Genomic DNA, 21,383 nt, shown 5'->3' on the forward strand with positions numbered 1-21,383 from the left:
TGGTTGGTCATCCTTCCAACTAACAATAACCAATGCTCCCTTCTCGCTCCCTTCCCCCCACCCTGGCATGGTCTAGTCTAGATGTTACAGTGTTATGTAAATAATTATATTGCTGGGATTGACCTAGTTAATTCTGTAACTTTTTTGAAAATAAATTGATTTAAATATCCAATATAGTTCAGGATTTTAAATTGATTTGTTTAATAATTGAAATATTAAGAAGTATTGAATAAATATCTGTTTTTTCAGATGCTGAAATACTTTGCATCATTTGAAGTGTTCTTTGAAGAAAATCTTCCAAACCTTTTTGCACACTTAAAGACAAATAACTTGACTCCAGACATTTATCTTATAGACTGGTAAGCGCAGTTATGAGTTTGGACTTGTTGAATTTTTATTAAGAATGTGAGGCTAGGATCAATATATAATTTTCCTTTCATATCAAATTAATGTTATGTTTTCAGAAACTTTACTGAAGCTTACTACTGCTGGTTTGTGTCCCATTTCTTACACAATAGTACGTTGGTAATATAAAAGAGACTGTTTCTTGCATCTTTAAATTTTCACATGGATACAATTTACAGTAGAGTAACCCAACTTGTGATTTACTTGTTTCTGTACTTTTAATGTGTTCTTCTTGAATTACAGGATATTTACACTTTACAGTAAGTCATTGCCTCTGGATCTGGCTTGCAGAGTCTGGGATGTTTTCTGCCGTGATGGAGAGGAGTTTCTTTTTCGGACAGCATTGGGAATCCTCAAGTTGTATGAGGGCATTTTAGTTCAAATGGACTTTATTCATATAGCTCAGTTTCTTACCAAACTACCTGAAGACATCACGTCAGAGAAACTTTTTGCTTGCATCACTACTGTTCAGATGCAGAGTAGTAACAAACGGTGGACACAGGTTAGTTATTAACCAAATTTGGAGATCTCATTGTGGTTGGTCCTTCTCGTTACTTATAAAATCCAGGAGGGTAGCTAGTTCCTCAGATAAAGTCTGTTCTGAAATGCCTTTGCTATCAACACCTATAGTTTTCTGGATCCTCTGAAGTGGGTGTTTATTCTTTTGTTTGATCCTAATCTAACCAACTAACATTTGGTACCTGACCTTAGATATTGAATTACTTTTCAGCAGTGTTGTGTTAACCACAGAGATTTAGTATACAATTTCTTCTTCACTAGGTAAAGGGTTGGGGCCAATAGCTTCTCAGCAAACATGTCTGAGAATTCTGTAGTTTGAAACTGACCTTTAATCTTTTACTAATGTTGAGCTTATTATGGTGGGATTATTGCTAACCTTGAATAATGGTAGTTCAAAATGTTTCTGTGCTCTATTGAATCATATCTTTCATCAAATCAGTGTTGTCAGCCTCGTATGCTTGCTTGAATGTATACAGTGGCGTGATAATCTTGTGTTTAAAATTTTTTAAATATTAATACAACCTACAATTTGAATGAGTATTTGATAGAATCCAATAAATGTATTCTTGATTAGAGATCCTAAGTGCATTATATATAAAGTCAATTTTTTTCTGTAAGACAAACAACTCTCTACCACTTGTGAACAAAACTGTTCACATGTATGAAAGCTTTCAAACTGTTGCAATTCAGATGTTGAGTCCTGGTAGAAATATTTTCTTGAAAGCCCAACTGGTTACCCAACTGAATTCCAGAGAAGAATTACAATTTCTAGTGGAACAAATAATTCATACAAGTAAAAATGTGTTTAATGACTGGCTTAGTATTCTATTGTTTAAGATTCAATATGTATATTAGGTCAGTTGTACAAACCTTATTCTTTCCTTTCATAATTAACAGGTATTTGCTTCACTGATGAAGGATGGCAAAGAAGTTGAGAAAAATCACAGCCCAGCACTGAAAAGTTAATAAACTTTAAAAGATGCGTTCATAATGGTCTGAAAGATGGAGTTTATTATGACTAATGGTGGAGCAATACAGTATGGAGATTTCTGTAGATCATCTATATGAAATTGATGTCTGTCAGAGTAAATGAACTGTTGGACTGCGAGTGAGCAAAAGACCTGTGCTTGTTATCCCAATTGAATGGGAAAAGATTTGAGGTATAGCTGGTCCTTTATGGCATGAGTCCAATAGAATGAAGAAATGTTTACACTAGTGTCAGTATTAAAGGAAAAGATGAGTCCTGTACAAAGTACAGTAGCATACAGTAGCTTCTTCTGCATTTATTAACTGATTGAAACCTGAGATGTAAAATGTTAAGCACTTGAACAGACCAACTACCATTCTGTACCATATTTCTGGTGCGCAGAATACCTCCAAAGCCAGTTAACTCTCAGAAACTACCTAACGTGGACCAAATGGATCTTGAGTTACTTTCCTCCAATAATACATGTAGCTTTTTAGTGACGTGTTTATTCTGTTTGAGGAAATGTCTGTTTTTCACTTTTTGATGAGGTCATTTTGATTTCTACAAGTAAACTGAAACCATTTAAAATTCTGAAATTAAAAGGCCAAGGCTGAGAGAGTTTCTATTTTCAAAACCCAAACTTTACTGCTATACGCAACTAGAGTTCTTTTTTTTAACAATCTATATATGTTGGGTTCTAAAATATTCCACAACATCCTCTTAATACTATAAGCATTTCCAATCCTTGGGTCTGTGGCTTGCAAACCTGAGAATGACTTTTTTTATTACTGAACTGTGGTATTTTTACTACTAGTATTTTTAATGAGTTCTTTTGGGGGTTTCAATAATTAGCTGCTTTTCCGGTGCTTTCTAGAAGGAATACGGTGTTCTACCATTTACAGGCCAGGGATGAACTGCAAGTGAAATGGCAGAACTATGAAATAGAAACTTCCAAATGTTTTTTCTACTCCAGGTAAAAGGCAATGCCTCTCAGCTGATGAAGCCTTTGCCGTGATTGTCCTCAGACTGGTGCTGTGGACATTACTTTAGTAACTGTATTTAGTATGTTTTATGATGTGCAATACGGAAACTCCAAAATGGCACAGTGCTTTGCACAAGTCTTGGAATGTAACCATGGCAACATTCAGTAACCTTTTATTTAAAATCAGGTGATGAAGATTGATGAGAGCGACAAGCTATAGTGATGTATTAAAGTAATATATTGCTAAGAATACATTGCCTGCTTACATTAGAAAGGTAAAATAGGGTCATTGGTAATCACAAAAGGGCAGAGAGGTAATTATCAGGCTTTTTCATAAATTGAGTTGTAATTTCTACAGTGAGTTTGACAGATTTGTGCAAATTTGAAATTTGTCTTGTGTGCAAATTGCAAGGTATACTATTAATTTTCCTTTGGTTTCTTTTTTATTTGAAAAGATTTGTACTTTATTTTCTTGTATATTTTTGTGTATTAGATAGCAAAACAATTTCTGTATTTCTTGTATTGCAAATTATTTTATTGGAATATAAAAATATGAATTATATAGGAATTATTTTGTAGAATGTTCTGAATTTCAGTACATCTGTATTAAAGGAATTTTCATGTTACATAAACAGTAGTGTACTACAATTTGAGTGCAAAATACTTGTTTGAATTGAAATGTTTATTTATGTATTTCTTAATTTAGTTAAAATGAAATTCATCTATGTTCTTGCTTTCTATTGTACAGATTTCTTACTCACTGCAGATGTACATAAAAAATGATTGTAAATAGAAGGGAAATTGCCCACATCTAATACCACTACATACCACTTTCATTTGTAAATAAAGAATGAAGCTGAGTGCCTTCAAATGTGTGCTTTTTTGTATTGCACGACTCAATAGACGTTGAAAGATGCAAGTCTTTGGTATTGCCCTAGAAGTGGGGCTTGTCTTGAGAGGGCATCACATTGTTGGGTGTTTAAAACTTTTCTTTGGTTTTGTGTTATAATTTACAGTAAAGTCTAAATTGAATATTAGTTGCTGAGATGAACCATCTCATCAACTAACTAATTATTAACGCCTAATAATAATCCCTCCAAAAACCCAAAACAATAATAAATTGGTCATTTTCAATCTACGACTGTTTGTGGGACATTGCTGTGTGCAATTGGCTGCCGCGTTCGCCCACAAATATACAGTCAATTCACTTTACAGTATATTCTGTGAAGCGCTTTGGGACGTCCTCCCGACGTGAAAAGCGCTATATCAAATGCAAGGATTATTATTATTATTATTATCAGAAATTCTTGATATCTATTGAATCTGCTTTTACCATAAACTAGGTCTCCTTGGGTTTTGAAACACTTTTCGATAAAGAGGGAGGTAAATGACCTAAGTTCATGGTAATGATGCTCTTAAGCTGGCAACCAGCAGATGCACACAAGGCAATAAAACTAAGTAGATGGGTGGTATGAGATGTACTAAAATTGTGCCCTGCCCAATCGCCTAACCAAGAACACAAATAAATAGCCCATTAGACTACCCAGTAAATTTTAAGTGTAATGTTTAAATGTTCTGTCCAGCATCTAGGAATGTCCTCGCAACATGAAAGATTAAATATAAGGTTGTTTGTAAAAGTTGGCTTTACCTTGGTTGAAGTCAAATTGAAGTTTTTAGACTGATGGAACTAAACAGCTGACTGAGCTAGCAGGCAGAATGATCGAGACCATGTTGTTGAACTCATTTAAGAAACCACTTGATCCAGTAATTCTGTATTCTGGAAGGATGAGATCAAATGGTTCAAGGGGCCTTGTTTGTCAGCTCCCATCTTGGGTTACCCTATTGCTGCCAATTTGATTCTGGAACTATTTAACTATTTCCTCGTAGGGTTTCAATTCCAGATAGAATTGATGGCAGACTGACTGATGTTAGTTATTCAATATTTTTGACTTGGTACCACATGGGAACTGTGGCGGGACTGTAGCTTCGACTAAAGCATCCAAATGTGGAGTCCTGCAGCTCAGTGGTTAGAGCACTCGTCTTGCAAGCGAGAGATCTAGGTTCAAGTCCCGGCAGGGCGAAATGTTGGGCAAGTTTCCTTACAGGGGGTGGGGGGCAGGGAAAGCATTTAAATTTACAACCCCATAGATATTTTTTTTTTGGGGGGTGGGGGAGGGCACAGCCCCGTGTCTGACACATGCAGAAACGCATTACTCTTTTAACAGTAACCAAACCAGACACCTCCACGTGACCGTATCCCCGACGTGGGGAGTTGCTGTCCTCTGGCGAAGAGCCTCCAGTAGCTGTGGTCCTCCAGCCGGCGGGGGGCGCTGCAGGGGATTGGCGGCCGCAGACAGGGCGCATCTCCACGGACCCGGTAACACGTGCAGCGAGTCTCAGTTTGAAAGCCGCGTTACCGGCAGCGCGAGGAGGAGGAGAGGGGGACCCGAACCTGGACCAACCGCCCCTACATTTGCTCGCAAACGAACCAACCCCGGGCCCGAGCGCCGGGAGAGCGAGGACAGTATGGGGCCGGTGAGTGAGGGAGTGAGGGAGGGTCGGGGTCGGGACACTTCACTCCCAGCTTCGAGCTGCTCTGAGCGGCGGAGGTGCTCTGAGCGGCGGAGGCATCGACGGGGGCTCCGAGGCCTACAGTGGTTCTGGAGCCTGGGCGGGGCAGCGGGGCTCCGGGGGTTTGCAGGGGCTGAGACCCCGGGCGGGGGCGGGGCGGGGGGTCAATCACAGTCCCCCCCGCCCCCCCCCCCATATGGACACCGTGTGTTGCACCAGTTACAGTATAATTTTATACGCTTATCAGCCTTTGCAATGGGGGGAGTCCGCGCTGTAGCATTTCACGATGTGACGGCGGGTGATGCAGATTCACTTGTTTGGCTGTTTGTGGGATATTCAGCCACAACGTTACACAGTCGCTGGACCTCACGCTGTATTCTGTGAGGCGCTTTGGGACAACTTTTCTGACGTGAAAGGGGCTATAACACACATTGCTAACATTATTATTATTGTTGTTGTTGTTGTGATTGTTATTAGCAGTGCTCCAGTTCTTGCTGTTGATTAGGTCTCAGCTCAGCTCAGTTGGTAGAAATATCACCTTTGAATCGGAGGTTGTGGGCTTTTGGAAGTCAGATTTCTGGGCCTACTCTCCAATGCTGTCCTCGGGGGAATGAGAATGAGACGTTAAGCTGAAGTTCTGTGGGTCTGTTCAGGTGGACATTAAAGATCTCATGTCACCCTCAGGGCAGCATCTCTGACAATGTAATACAATGCAGGCACCTGCTGTGGTAATAATCCAGTTGATTTAATATATTGTTTAATGGAACGCGCCGTGAGCGTGCAGTTTGTTCCTTTTTGGATAAGAAAGGTGGTTTAGGCCAACCCAATGGACTCCTCATGTTTTTTTAAAAAACAAAGCTTGATACTGCAGTGGGAAGACTGTAGATTGGGTAATTCCCGGCAGGTCAGGGCGAAACCTTGGGCAAGTTTCCGTACTCCACACAGAGCCTAATAATAAACCCTCCAAAAAACAAAACAATAATAAATTGGTCATTTTCAATCCACGACTGTTTGTGGGACATTGCGCAATTGGCTGCCGCGTTCGCCCACAAATATACAGTCAATTCACTTTACAGTATATTCTGTGAAGCGCTTTGGGACGTCTAGAAGACGTGAAAAGCGCTATATCAAATGCAAGGTTTATTATAATGTGAACGGAGAAGATTAGATGGGCCTTCATCATCTGATTTTGAATTTCATATTAATCGCATTCAGTTTTTTAGCCCAACAATTTCATGTCCTCTATTTCAGAGAAAAAATACAAAACGTGTTCCAAGTTTTCACAAACTGTTGAAAACCAGCAATATAAAGCTTGCAAATAAATTAAAGAATAGACAGTATAAGCAGCAAAGTGTTGCCAGGAAGTTCAAGAAAGAACAGAAACAACTTCGACAAGCAGTCCGAGATGTTTCAGCTAAAGTACCGACTCCAATGGATCAACCCAAAAGGAAAAGGCCAGGCAAGTAAAGTGCTGTAGTTCTGTGTGGCGTGTTGCCTTAAGGCAATATATAGTAGGTCATTTTACAATTGGTCAGTTATAAAGCCTATATTGTGGATTAAACTGTTTTGTAGTTCTAGGACTTTGTATATTTCTTTGCAGAAGGTGTTTCAAAGTGTATACTTCTAACCATAGTGTAGAAATCAACTATTCCAACTTGTCTTAGCCAGAGATCTGAGCGAGACGTGAAAATTGTAAATCATTCTTTTCCAAACTAAGGATCTCTTCTGACAGAAGAGCATATTGAGATATAGTTGTGGGAAAATTGCATGGCCTGTGTTTGTGACTCCTGGCTTGCTGACTTTTCCAACGTAGTCCTCAATCACATTACTTAAAGCAGAATTTCTCAAACCATGAAAAGAAGCCAATCTAACTGTTGGCCTTTATATTTGGAAACTAAAAATGTTCTTGTGTAAGAGATTCCTACCAACATTACTTTATGATCTTTATTTGAGAACTATATCTAAATATAAATTAAATTGGAGGATTATTTCAGATTTAAGTATAGTTCAAACATCAGCAGCATTTTAACACTCTTGAAACCCCAAAATGACATTGTTTGCGATGAGAGGTGACTTTGATGAGATATTTTTGTCAAAACTTTTGCTGCTCATCAATCCATTCATGATGTACCTGACATATTTCACAGGTCTTCATAACGAAACCATTATCTATGTAATGGGCATAAACTCTGAAACTGAGAAGTAAATTGTCATCTTTGCTAAATAACTTTAAATTTAAAAAATTTGGAATTAGATGAGAATATAGATGGAACTGAGATGCAATGAAGAATGATGTTGCTGATTCATTTAAAAGAATGACAGATTGCTCCTTACAATTTCTACAAAGTATTAACCAAGTGTTTTTCCCCAAATTCTTAATAGAAGAAGAAGAAATTGAAGATGACGCTCTTCCATTAGATATGCTAGAGGAAGATGATTTAGACTATATGCAAAGCATTGGTCAAAAAGCATATTTTCTTACCAGGGATCTATCTTCCAGGTATTGCACAGTTTTGATCTTTAGTGTAATTTTTTCACCAACAGCTTTGCTTTTATATTGCAGAATACAAATTAAAACTATAATAATGTCACTAATGCTGTAGTTGAAGTGTAATGAACTTTTTCAGATTTCAGTACAAGCAGACTATTAGTTTTACTTTAGTTTTTACAAAATGTGTAATTTGTTGTTCCTAACTATTTCTCTTCCCAGTATGTAGGGATTGATTAAGACTTGTACAGCATCTGTTCTGGTCAGTTTATTTATAATGTATAAATCCTGCCTCAAGACCCTCCTCTTCGACCATGCCATTGGCCACCTCCCTTCCTTTCCCCTCCCTTCCCCCCGACCCCAGATCAGGTCTGAAATTCCGTACACTGTCCAGCGCCTCAGGATGTCCTCCCGACATGAAAGGCGCTATACAAATGTAATCTTGTTGTTTAACTTGAGAGTTCACAGCACATTCTGTTTTGTTTTCGTAGCAAAGCTCCTGCAGTACATAGGGTTTATATTTCTATACTGAATCAAATATACAAAAATAGGAACGCAGTTGTTAGTTGACTGGCGGATCGCTTTTCCGGAGGTAATAATTCCTTCTTAAAAAAAATATTAATTGGTCACTTCAATTCACGACTTTTTGTGGGACATTGCTATACACAATTGGCTGCCACATTTCAGCCACAAAACATACATTCAATTTACTTTACAGTATATTCTGTGAAGCGCTTTGAGATGTCTCGAAGATGTGATAAGGCGCTATATCATAATGAAAGGATTATTATTAAATGTTTGTTAGGTAAATATTTGTACTTGGCTGCATTTCTTATATGTTTGAAAGATTTTAATTCCTTTATTGCTGCTACAGTTGGTTAAAGGATAATTGCAATACATTAGCCTTAATTATTTGTAAATCAAAAACATTGTTTTGTTCTCTTTATCATGCTTAGCATGTCTGTATATTTACTTACGTTCAATATATAATCAGTTTGAATATACTGTGCAATTGTATTGTCCCTTTATCATTATTAACCAACATCAAATGCTGATTTGTTTTCTTATCCTAAATGTTGATATATGCTTAATCTGATGAATTGCTTTGTTGATCTACAGTGAACCAATCCATGCTAAAAAACAAAAGAAGAAAAATTTAGTGGCATCATATGAAAAGGTGCCCAGGAAATTACAAGCTGAACCTGAGAAAGAGCTCATTCATTTGCTGCCTATCAAAGACAAGCGTGGTCTCATTCCACAGTCTATAGAGAAGTCAAGTAAGAAAAAAAATACTTATTTCTTGCGCAAACTTAATGTTATTTGCTCACTAGGTGGTGATAAATATTTAGATTTTTGCATTGGGTATAACCGGTTTAAACTTCTGTTCAGAAGTGTCCAATCTTAAAACTGAGACCATTTCTTCATATTTTGTATGTTACTGGAATAGATAATACAGTGGAGCCTCGTTATCATGTGGTAATTGAGATCCATAAAGATCTCAACCAGTGCTGTAACGGTACATTCATTGCTTCCACATATACCTTGCTTGTAGACAGAAAAAATAACACAATGTATGGTAAGCCAAAATTGCCAATTTCTGGGTCATTGGGTTGCTGCTGATGTCACTTATTGCCAGCTGTACATGTATAGTAAATGACATTAGTGGAGACCTGATGACCTGGAAGTTAGTCACTTTGGCTTTCCCTGCACTAACTGTTGTTATGGACTGCCAATGGAATAGTGGGCCTACATGTTTTGAAATTTTGGGGTAAATAAATGTTGTGGTCCATACCCCAACTCTTAAGTGAACTCTTGTTATAATAAAGGTCATTATAATGGGATACTATATTAGTAGTGTGATAAGGCACTATATCAAATACAAGGATTATTGTTATTATTAATATTATCATTCCTGTGTGTAAATTAGGACATTTGAAGTCTTCCTCCCTTGTGAACTTGCGTCATATGATCATATATTTCTTTGGAAACAATTTGATTCAATATTCTTTGTGTAATTAAATGTGCACATAGTTTTAAGTTTGTTTTTAACAGTAGCATGTTTATTCTAGTTATAAAAGAGGAGTCTGAAGAAGAAGAAATGTCAGAGGAAGATGAACAACATGGGGAAGGTATGGTAATGATTCTGGAAGTGGAGGCAAGAAATGTTTTAACTACCAATAACCATTATAAGGACAGTGCTGCCTGACAGCTGCTTTCAGCAGTCCGAGACATTATCCCACGTGAAAGGCACTATATAAATGCAAGTTGCAGTTGGAAGTTATCCTAAAGTTGGAAAACCAGTGCTGCAGCGAGGTATCCTTTGTGTAGCTTAAGCAAATCTGTGTTTTGTGACCACCTTGAAAGTGGGGCTGAAGTCTCCCTTTGCTACAAAAGTAAAGGTGAAAAGTGGGTAGTAAAGAATAAAGTAAATAATGAACAATCCAACTGAAAACAGTTTTAACAATAATTTTATGAAAAAATGTATACAGAATAAGAAGCTGAGATGGAGAATGGTTTTAAAAAAAACATATACGAAGACAAAATGAAAGGTGTTTTGTCAAAATATTACCTCCTGACATGTGACAATCCCCAAAGTCTCATTGAGCTCAGATTGTTTTTCCCCTCAAGAAGCCAAACCATCTATGGCTAGTTGCCAAAATAGGGAATGAAGTGTGTACTACTGAATTGTGCTAAATAAGCATTGTGATGAGCAACAAGTTATGTTCTTGTATTTCTGCTTTCTAATATGCTATAAAGGGAAATGCTTGGCCATGTGACTTATTTTTCTCTCCATCTAATTTTTCCTCTTAATTTAGTTGCTCCAAGTCTTCCAGTATTGACCACAGAGGAACTACAGTTACAGCGAAGAAAGACATTACATGAAAGAAAAACTCACATTGCCATGTTAGCATCGTCCATCTTATCTGAGCCAGATAAAAATGTATGTATAGGCAATCTAAAGATAATTTCAAATGGTTACATTCATAAAGGATGTAAGGGAAAGGAGAGAAATGATTCCAAGAGACTGCATAGTGTGCAATTGGCTGCTGCGTTTCACCCATAAAATATTGTCAATTCACTTTACGGTACATTCTGTGAAGCATTTTGAGATGTCTCGAAGACGTTCATTTTCAACTTAGAGCATTTAAGTGTTTTGAAATGATATTTTAATGCTTAAGGTACTTGGTACAAATAAGGGGTGATTGCAAGACTGATAATTACATAGAATAAAGTTACTGAATATGAATAGTAAAATAAATAATTTTTGGAATAACTATATATACTGTAGCAGTGCTATTATAGGCAAATAAAGTTTTATTGCCATTTGGTTATGTTATGTCAACAGATCAAAAGGTTAAAAGAACTACGTGCTATGTTAATGGAAACGGATCCAAATGTTGCAGTAACTGTGCGGAAATTAGTGATGATATCTTTGATGGAACTTTTCAAGGACATCACACCTTCCTACAGGATACGGCCTCTCACTGAATCTGAGGAAACTGCAAAGGTACAGAATAAATTAGCAAATGCTGTGACAATGGTACTGGGGACTGTTCTTAAATTTGTGTAAGTATGTTTTTTTTGCTAGTTGTAAAAATATCTTGTTCTATCTATATTTATGGATTCTTAGTATGAATGTACAGAAAAACCATGTGGAATTTAGATTAGAATAATTTGCTTTTGTTGCCATCTAGTGGTGTATCCGGTTCAGAACTCTGTACTGATTTTACAGTTGTAAGAATTGCTAATATTTCTATATTCATTTGTATATATAGGATGTTATTTTAGTTTGAGACCAAAAATAATTGAGAGAAAATGATATCAATTAAGATTAGTTATTTATGTTGCAAGCAATTAATACAATTGCCTGCAGCCCAGACAAACTGATTGTGACTAAAAAAAGTGATCTTGTATATAGTTTTAATCAAAACATTTTAACAAATGTTTTTAATTTCAGGTGAAGAAAGAAACACGACACTTGCGAGAATTTGAAGAAGGATTAGTGAGTCAGTACAAGTATTATTTGGAAAATCTTGAACAGACTATCAAAGGTACTTGAAAACTTTCTAAATCATTTCAGATTTCATTATTGAAGTTCTGGTGAACATTGTAATAATTATGCAGAATTTCCTACTTCCTACTTTTACAAAAAATAAAGGAGGCATTTCAAATTGAATGATATTGCAGCCTACAAATGGTCAATGATTTAGAAATGATTCTGGGATACGTTAGTATTGATCCATTTTCAAAGGTGATTTGTTTTTAACTCTTTAGAAGGAAAATTAGCAATGTCAATGAAGCCTGATGATTGGGGATTAGTTAGCATAGTGATTTGCACCCTTTCCAGTTTATCTTTGAATCTAGTACAGAAAGTGGATTAAAAGTAAAGGTCTTCTTGTAGACTTGAGGTGGTCAACATGAAAGATCAATCTTAGTCTTAGGTTACAGGACCACTGCCCGCAACTGTGCACAAATCAAAAACTGTCACAGAGAGAGTCCAATACAGTATATTGTTTAGGAAATGAAAAAAGTCAAACTGGTATAGTAGGATTTTATAATTGACATTGGGATTTTTTTAATACACAAATGTGTATTTCAACGTAAATAAATAAAAAACCTGTTAATTGCCATTTAGTCTTTGTTTCAACATTCCGTTCTATAGTGTGAATGAGTTGCACGCAAATGAATTGGTTGTGTTTATCAATATTGAATTCCTTTTAATTGACATTATCTCTCTCCTTTGTCACCTCTCGGCTGGACTATTTAATTGCCCTCCTCGCCGGTCTCCTCTCGACTACCATTCATAAAATCCAGGTCATACAAAACTCTGCCACCCGCATTCTTACCCGCGCCAAACTGCTCCCCGATTACCCCAATCTTTGCCAGACTGCACTGGCTGCCTGTCCCAGAGAGGATCGACTGAAGACTCTTGTCTTCAAATCCCTCCATTCCTCTGCGCCCCGGACCTCTTTGATCTCTGGCGTCCCCCGAGTCCTCTGCTCCACCATCAGCCACCATGCCTTCAGCCACTATGCCCCGAGGCTCTGGAACTCCCTTCCTCACTCCCTTTGCCTCACCCCCTCTCTTCCCACTTTCAGGTCTCGGCTGAAGACCTTTCTTTTCGTCCGCGCCTTTGGTCACCTTCCTCCCCCTCCCCCTGGCTCGGCCCTGGGATCCGTTACTTTGAAGCTCTCTGAGACGCCGTGCAACGTGGAGGGCGCTATATAAATCGAAGTTGTTGTTGTATTAATTCAGTAAGAAAAGACTTCTGCATCACCAAAGATGGATGAATTAAATGGTCAGTTGCTGCTGTTAAAGATGCTGTTTTAAATTATCTAGCAACACTTCATAGAACAGTATATGAGGAGAAGGCTGTTGCCGTGGAACTTAGAACAGTTGAATAATGAGCCTAGTCTGATGGAGGAAGCATAATTACATTTTTGTTATTTACTGTCTGATCTACTTTAAACATACATTATTTTTATCCAGACTGGAAACAAATGAAGCTAAAGAAGAGTGATGTTGTTTCTTTAAAAGCCTACAAAGGACTGGCAGAGGTGGCAATAAAATGCTTGTGTGAATTGCTGGTGGCTTTACCACATTTTAATTTCCATAACAACATTACTGTGATGATTGTTCCGCTCATGAATGATGCATCAAAACAGGTACATTTCTTTACTTTAGATGACTCCTGTGGGATTTTAATCCATATTTTAGAGTAGTCATTATATGAAAATAGACCTTTAAATATAAAAAATGTAGACTGATTGTACTAATTGTATGATAATATAAGTCTTCTGCAAAGTTGCTGTGTAAAAAGTTAAAACTTTTTAAAAAGCTAGTTCATACTATATATTATGAGCAAGAATCTGGAAGCGAGTTTAAGATAATTCAATTTTGGTATTCTGCCAATTCACAAACTGTTCATGGGTTTACTCTTGATTAGGCATCAGAGCTGTTCAATTGAATTACTGTTTAATTGAGAGCTCATTAATTAGTAACTTGGTACAGAAACCCCAAATTAAAGTACAGTGTATCTAGAGAGAATTTTTTATTTGGAAGGGATCATGTTAATCCATTTGAGAATTCTGAGTGCATGTTTGCTTATTTTGTTCTTTTCTGTTTTTCCATTTGAAACCTGTTTTTCTTTTGCTGGATACAATACTCTGTGCCCCTTTTAACCAATCTGAAATCCTTCTTCCGTGTAGTATTGGGGTGGTAGTGCACCACATCTAGTAGAAACACCAGGCCCCAAATATCTAGTAAAGTACAGTTGGTTCGTCGGTGACAGTGAATGCACAGATTCTGAAAGCAATTTTTCTTCATGCAGGTTGTGTTTGAACAATATCCAATGCATTTATTGTCTGTTTACAAAATGTATCCTGCCTCCTTATTGTCATTCTGATTGGAAAAGAGCTGACTATCCTGCCATCTGCTAATTTCCATCATTGATAATGCAGAGGCAATATAAACCACAGTCCATTTAGCATACCTGAACATCCATGTAAGCAGCCAGGATAACTTTCTGCTACAGAAAGGCAACCTCTATCATTATACATTGAGACAGGATGTATGTTGAATGAGTAGGTTGTTTGGATTTTGTATGCCTGTTATTTTTTTTCCTGTGATATTTAACAGTTTGTTTTCAGATTTCAGAAATGTGTTGCGAGGCAGTTAAAAAGCTCTTTAAGCAGGACAAAGTTGGCGAGTCTTCACTTACAATGGTCAAAGTCATTTCTGGCCTTGTTAAAAGCAGAAATTACGAAATCAAATCTGAGGTATGTTCTGTTCTTCCGGATTGCTATCTCATAACTACAAACTAATTTTGAAACCAAATTGAAAGTTTACCCTGCAAATATTTGCCATAGTTTACTTTCTCCCCTCTGCTGAAGTCACTTCCTCATGCTGGCTCATGTATGACTCCCAGCACCAAATAACCATTTGTATTTTTCTCTCCCCTCCCAACCCCCCTATTCACCACTAGAGAGCGCTGTGAGTAGTTTAAAAAATAGTTATATTAATTTATTTCTTTATTTAAACGTTGCAGGTGCTGAACACCTTTCTTTCCTTGCGAATTAAAGAAGTGGAGGTTAAGAAGGATTCGGAAGACATTGCCCCTAAAAAGAAATTCATGACATTCAAGGAAAAACGCCAAAGTCTCTCCAGGAAGCAGAGAAAGGTAATAAGCGTTGTCCAGTTCTTGTCACAGCTCCAGATAAATGCTGGATATGGACATATATTCGTTTGGAGCAAATTTCTTCAATCATTTTGTTTTAAATAATTTCTCATTTTTTAGTGGAAAAAAGCAGAGGAGAAACTAGAGAAAGAACTTCTAGAAACAGAAGCTTCAGAAAGTAAAGAAAAAAAACTAAAACTGGTATGTGGTTTCTGTGTTTCACTCCTTACTCTTGGCTAATTTGATAGGAGGGGCTGGTGGACCAATCTACTTTGGCTTGAAATTGTGGCTGTAACTTATACCACTGTTTTGTGAACTTGGAAAAGATTCCCTTCAAAATTCCTTGAGTACTGGTGTCATCGTGTCTTTATCTCAGGAGCTCAAGATTTACAATGCATGTAAAACTTACTGCAATTCAGAATGAACCAGCCAGATTGCTGATAACAGTGGTGTGAGGGTGCCAAGTTATTTCTAAAAGGGGAGAGCTGAGTTCATGAAATGTTCTAATACAAGCTTCTATGTCCTCCATTCTGTCCCAGTAATACTTTTTTATAATCATTCTATAGTAGAATGAAGCATTTTATTAACAGAGTTTCTCTTTTGTTTTACCAACAGCACACTGAAGTCCTAAACATTGTGTTTCTGACATACTTTAGAATCTTAAAGAAAGCCCAGAAATCAGTTCTTCTTCCTGCTGTCCTAGAGGGCCTTGCCAAGTAAGGAAGCTTCTTGAATTTTTATACATGGAAAAACATTACTCGTGCTCATTTAGAAGTAGAAAACCTCATCAACATGCACCTCGCTCCAACACAATTGGGTTGTGAGCCCTGACGTTTTCTTATACTGAAAATCTAAAACCTGTCATTGCAGAAAAATGGCCACCAGTTGGCTGCTAAATTCACTTCTTGTGTGGCACCCATACGGACTAGGCACTGAGAAGATGCACTAAAGTCACTTTGTGTGTGCTGTGCATGCATGCTATGCACAGGAATGCTAATAATTTCACTTTGTGTGTGTGTGTCACTGTACACAGGAAGTGCTGCTGATTGCAAATGATGTGAAATCAGGAACACTTCTGGCATAGCCCACATGAAGTGGCAACTGACCTTGGAAGTTGCCCATTGTATCATGCCTCTTTTTAACACAGAGCTGAGATTTTGTACCCGGGCGCTCTTGTTATAAAGGGGTTGATCTGTATACCTTTATCAACTGTAGTAGCCTCTTAACTGCAAACTGCCCATGTAAATATTGTCACAGGTTCGCTCACGTCATAAACATCGAGTTCTTTGATGATCTCTTGGAAGTGCTGCATTCTCTCATTGACTCTGGGGTGAGTAAAAGTGTCTTTTTTTTAAAAAATTAGAAACCGTTTATTTTGTGTACATTGGGTATTTGCCAGGTAAGCATTTTGTTCTTCAGAATCTGTTGCTCGATACATTAGGTGAACTTGTTCTTTATCGTTGCAGGATCTTAGCTACAGAGAGTGCCTTCACTGTGTTCAAACTGCCTTTTGTGTGCTTTCTGGTCAAGGTAGGTCCTTTTGTCAAACAAACTAGGTTTTCAAATATGTTCTTATAGATGTATAAGATGTGTGCTATTTTTGCACACTGTTATTGATGATTTTCCTGTAAAATTATATTCAAATGAACATTTTTTGAGGTACTTTCTGATTATGCTTAATTATACATTTCAATTTGCTTCAGGTGATGTGCTGAACATTGACCCTATGAAATTTTACAATCACCTTTACAAAATGTTGTTCAAGTTACATGCTGGTGAGTTGGATGTGATTTTTATGATTTTTCTTAATAATAAATGTTCAGTCAAATATTTAAGGGGACTGGGTTATTTTATGGATTTTGCTCTGCATCCAGAGCCATTGAGAGTTGCAACTTATATTATTGACCCATTGATTTACATTTACTCCCTTTACATTTGGTCACTATATCAAGCACTGAAGAAACAAGATATGTAAAACACCAGTGTAAAAATTTTGAATAGATGCATCCTAGAAACCCATTTGACAGAGGATCATGATTTTATTTTACAGGTCACACAAACAAAGATGTTTTGATTGTGCTACAGTGTTTGGATGCGATGCTAACAAAACGCAGAAAGCAAGTTTCTTTACAACGTGTCCTTGCTTTTTTTAAGCGCCTGAGTACACTTGCACTTCATGTTCTGCCTGATTCATCTATTGGTATACTGGCTTCCAACAGAATATTAATGAGCGTAAGTGCTATTAGAATAATTAGTTCACATTATCATGTTTTTAGAAGAATGCCCAGCAATGCTTATTGAAGAGTGACTATCAAGTAAATTTATAGGATTGTGGATACTTAAGTACTTTAAGACATTCTGTGTGAAAAGCACTAAATAAGCGCGAGTTGTTAGTCGGTTCAACAATATTGCCCCCCACTCCTCCCAATTCCGACACGTAGGTAGCTCAGATGTAAACCCTCGACTGTCCAACGCCTTGGGTGGTTGTCCTGACGTGAAATCCAATTATTTTCACTGGCAAAAAACCTGTAAAGTGATGGTCATTACAATGTTGATCTGAAATCTAAATGTTTGATCAAGCTTTTTTCCCCTCTAGACATTTCCTAAAATGGATATTTTACTAGACAATGAGTCTCAGGGAAGTGGACTTTATCTTCCAGAACTGGATGAGCCTGAATATTGCAATGCACAGAACACTGCTTTGTGGGAGTTGCATTATCTCAAGGTAAATTCCTTTTGTACTTTGGTCTCTTATTGAATATCTAGCACCACACAAATTAGTTAGGGAGCTGTATGTGAAAATGTTTGAATTCAAGTTAATCATTAAGAATCGTGTATTGGAGCACCTGAAAGCTTTTTGCAATAATTTAATAAGTGTTTTGAGTATTAATTATAAAAATACAATCATTTAGCAGTATAGTTGAGGCTTTTACTTGAATAAAACTACAGGATTATTTAAATCTCGCTTAGTTATTAATGTTTTAAAGTTGCATGAGTAAAATGATTATAATTGCATTGGAAATTCCTGTTGGAAACAGATCTCTGCAGGTTCAGTTATGTTGCAGCCATAGTAATTGACCAACTGAATTGTTCTGGCCAGACCTGCTGATAAGTAGAGATTGTCTATTTCAACTAAATTACCTCAACTCAGTTGTGTTTTTTTCCACTTCCTTGTTTGGTTGTAGAGGCATTATCACCCTGTGGTGCAACGCTTTGCAACGCATCTTAGTGTTGGTGCTCCATCAGAGGGTTCAGGAGCTCTGAGACCTGAACTCTGCAGAAAGTAAGAGATTTTAACCGCTTTATATAAACCCAAGAGTCACTCCATGTTAAAGTCATTCAGGTCTTTGTTAGACCAGTCTGGTTTGTTGACAAGTTCTAATTTATTGTCCATTCACAGAGCTGAATCTACATAGATACATACTTGTTTTGTTGAGGTCATCTCATTTACAAAGTAAAATGTTAAGACGGGGTTTTAAAGATGGTGGGAATAGTGGAGCAGGATTTGCCTCAGCTTTTGGCTTTGGAAACGAATGTTTTTGTGGTTCAAATTAGTTAATTCCAAATTAGCCTTCAATTTAAACTGTTGCTTCCAGTTAAGTAGCTTCATGAAGATGCTAGGCCATTGTTTGAAGTGTAATAAGTCAATTTATTTAGATTATTGGATAAAAATTAAATAATAAAATTAAGCTGCCACAAGATTGTTCTGGAAACTGAAGAGATTTGTATGTTTGTGCCAGGCACGCTACAGAACTATTCGAGGAGTACAGTATGAACGAGATGACATTCAATCCTCCAATTACATCCTCTGTAACAACAAGCAGAAAGGTAAGTCTTTAACTGTTGTTTCATTCTATCCCTATTTTAGTTATACCTGTACTCTGCTTACCTTTTTTCATTGTCATGTAATTTCAGACATCTGCAATGCAGCATATGTTCCACGACTCAGCTCTGCAACAACAGATCAACCAGCTCCTTGAAAGCCCCTGCATTACTGATGACTTCAACTTTGCTGAAATTTTCCACACAGAATCCACCTGCAGCTGATTAGCTGGAAGCATTTAGATGTTAACTCCAAATGGAACACTCAATAAATACATTTTATAACTTTAAAACATTGCATATGTTGATACAGATCTGAAAGGGAAGGTGGAATGTTTCAGTTGCAACTTTAAGGCTAATCATGGTATCCATGCTCAATGTCTGTATATATGTAAACTTATTTGTATGAAACATCTTACTCAACTGCACCTTTAAAATGTATTAAAGGATAAAGCATTCACCTTGATTTTGGTCCATCAAACTTTTATGGAGTTAATTTAGAGAAATAAAAAACTTAAAATTCAGCAATTAATCCATATCTCCATTTGGCAAATCTCTTCCAAAATGCCTTACTCACCTGAACTTCACAAAATACTGTAAAGGCAAAGCAACAAGAATCTGAAAAGGAAACAAAATATTGATTGGCCTTTTACTACAGCAACAAACTCATCTGTACTATTAATATTTCCCGTTTTGATGTCCAACAAGTAAACACACTACTTCATTTATTTCAGCAGAGACATATGTCTCAGCGTACTTTATGACTGCTGCTGCTTGAGGCAACCACGAGGTGGTGTGTGAGCAGCACAACATCCCTGCTCAGTATCCCCCTCTAGAAAACAACCACACCAGGGACACGAACAACAATATTACAGTTGTATAGCGCCTTTCACAACACATCCTACTTACCTAATTTCAGAAAGTAAGGTGCAGGTTGGAAAGTTTGGACACTAAAGTGTGCAGAGGTTTAACCAGCTAAAACAGCATAGCAATAAACTCTTAACAAGCTTGTCCAGCTAGGAACATCCTACACATGTCGGGTTAACATGAGTCAAGTCAGAAGAATCTCTGCCATTATTGACTGGTTCCAGCCAGCAAACCATCATCAACAATACCTTGGACTGCTGCAGATCTGCCTGGGTCAGGCACTGGTCTACAAAGATTCCCCTCCGATTGACTCAATTCCTCTATTGCCAGACAGGTCACCTTGGAGCCAAATCAGATACCTTCTCCCTCCAGAAGATTTGTGGACAAGTACCTTATCCTATTTTAATAGTTCAAGTATAAAATGTTTATTTCCATTTTTTAGATTAACTGAAATTTACAGCAATACTATCAGTCAAATTTGGTGATTGAACATAGTCAATTCGCTATAGGGTATATTCTGTGAAGCGCTTTGAGACGTCTAGAAGACGTGAAAAGCACTATCAAATGTAAGGATTATTATTATAGTTACTGGATAGAATTATATCACCAGATAATAATAATTCTTGCATTTGATACAGTGCTTTTCATGTCTTCTAGACGTCTCAAAGCCCTTCACAGAATATGTTATAAAGTGAATTGATTGTATATTTGTAGGCAAAATTTTAAAACTTTGAAAACAGAATTATGATTTTAATCCTAAAATGTCACTTTAACTTAATGTACCAGTCAAATAACCCAACTGTATATTTTTCTCATTGTTTAAACATGAATCATTGATATTTATTCAGATCAACAACATTAATACACTAATTCCCAAAGTCAGTTACATATAAATACAAATATTAATTCACATCACAATCCATATACAACCTGAAAATACATAGAAATGATTTTGTGTAAAAAAAACTGACTTGATGGCAAAATGTTTCAACATTTGAAAGGATAACATTGCACAAATAAAATTCTCACAAAACACCAACAAGTTCAATACTCAGAAAGTAATCCATACAGATCAAAGAACTAAATAGAGTAAAGTTAAAAGGATTGTGGGTTTCACACAATGTACAATGTGTTAACAAAAACAATTGTTTTAAGTATTTACCTTCAATATGCAATCACTGATAAATTAAACATTCACTGCAAGTTAAAATACATTATACAGTTCAACTGTAGTATTTGCAAAACTTAAGACCATATTTACCAATCACTTTCTACAGAGGCCCAGTGAATGCACTCTGACATCAACCTGACCAGGTTTTAAATGGCACAAAGTGTGTTACATACCCGTTCCTCCTTTCATTTGATGAATCTGCACAGTCCCCTTAAGGACTTCAGTATGTAGGTACAAGATGCAGAAGAGTAGTGAGAATGCACCAAAACTGTTTTTCATTGACTTCACTCAAAGATATATTCAAAACAACAAAAAGTAACCTCCAGCAAAAAATTAAAGGCAAAACCATTGGAAAACAATAGCAAATTCTAGAGGAAAATGCATGCTTGAAACTCTCACAGGCCCCTTTAGACA

At 36.9% G+C, this 21,383-nt stretch overlaps 2 protein-coding genes across 2 annotated transcripts in view; both read left to right on the forward strand.

Annotated features, from left to right (window-relative positions):
- Positions 1–3,733, forward strand: part of tbc1d12b (TBC1 domain family, member 12b) — a 35,767-nt gene extending 32,034 nt beyond the window's left edge. The window contains exons 12-14 of the mRNA XM_042336847.1: positions 250–359; positions 649–907; positions 1,822–3,733. Of these exons, the coding sequence (XP_042192781.1) occupies positions 250–359; positions 649–907; positions 1,822–1,890 (438 nt within the window). The 3' untranslated portion in view covers positions 1,891–3,733. The remainder of the gene's footprint in view (positions 1–249; positions 360–648; positions 908–1,821) is intronic.
- A 1,529-nt stretch (positions 3,734–5,262) lies between these two features.
- Positions 5,263–19,397, forward strand: noc3l (NOC3-like DNA replication regulator). The gene is made up of 21 exons (XM_042336978.1): positions 5,263–5,408; positions 6,696–6,903; positions 7,827–7,944; positions 9,052–9,209; positions 10,002–10,061; positions 10,749–10,873; positions 11,279–11,440; positions 11,891–11,984; positions 13,423–13,598; positions 14,583–14,711; positions 14,981–15,112; positions 15,230–15,310; positions 15,725–15,825; positions 16,367–16,439; positions 16,576–16,639; positions 16,813–16,884; positions 17,160–17,341; positions 17,706–17,834; positions 18,295–18,392; positions 18,850–18,937; positions 19,025–19,397. Exons 1-21 carry the CDS (start codon positions 5,400–5,402, stop codon positions 19,154–19,156), a joined length of 2,391 nt encoding a protein of 796 aa, XP_042192912.1. The 5' UTR covers positions 5,263–5,399; the 3' UTR covers positions 19,157–19,397.
- The last annotated feature ends 1,986 nt before the right edge of the window (positions 19,398–21,383 follow it).

This window comes from Callorhinchus milii, unplaced genomic scaffold (genome assembly GCF_018977255.1).
Source record: "Callorhinchus milii isolate IMCB2004 unplaced genomic scaffold, IMCB_Cmil_1.0 Scaffold7, whole genome shotgun sequence".
NCBI classification, from domain to species: domain Eukaryota; kingdom Metazoa; phylum Chordata; class Chondrichthyes; order Chimaeriformes; family Callorhinchidae; genus Callorhinchus; species Callorhinchus milii.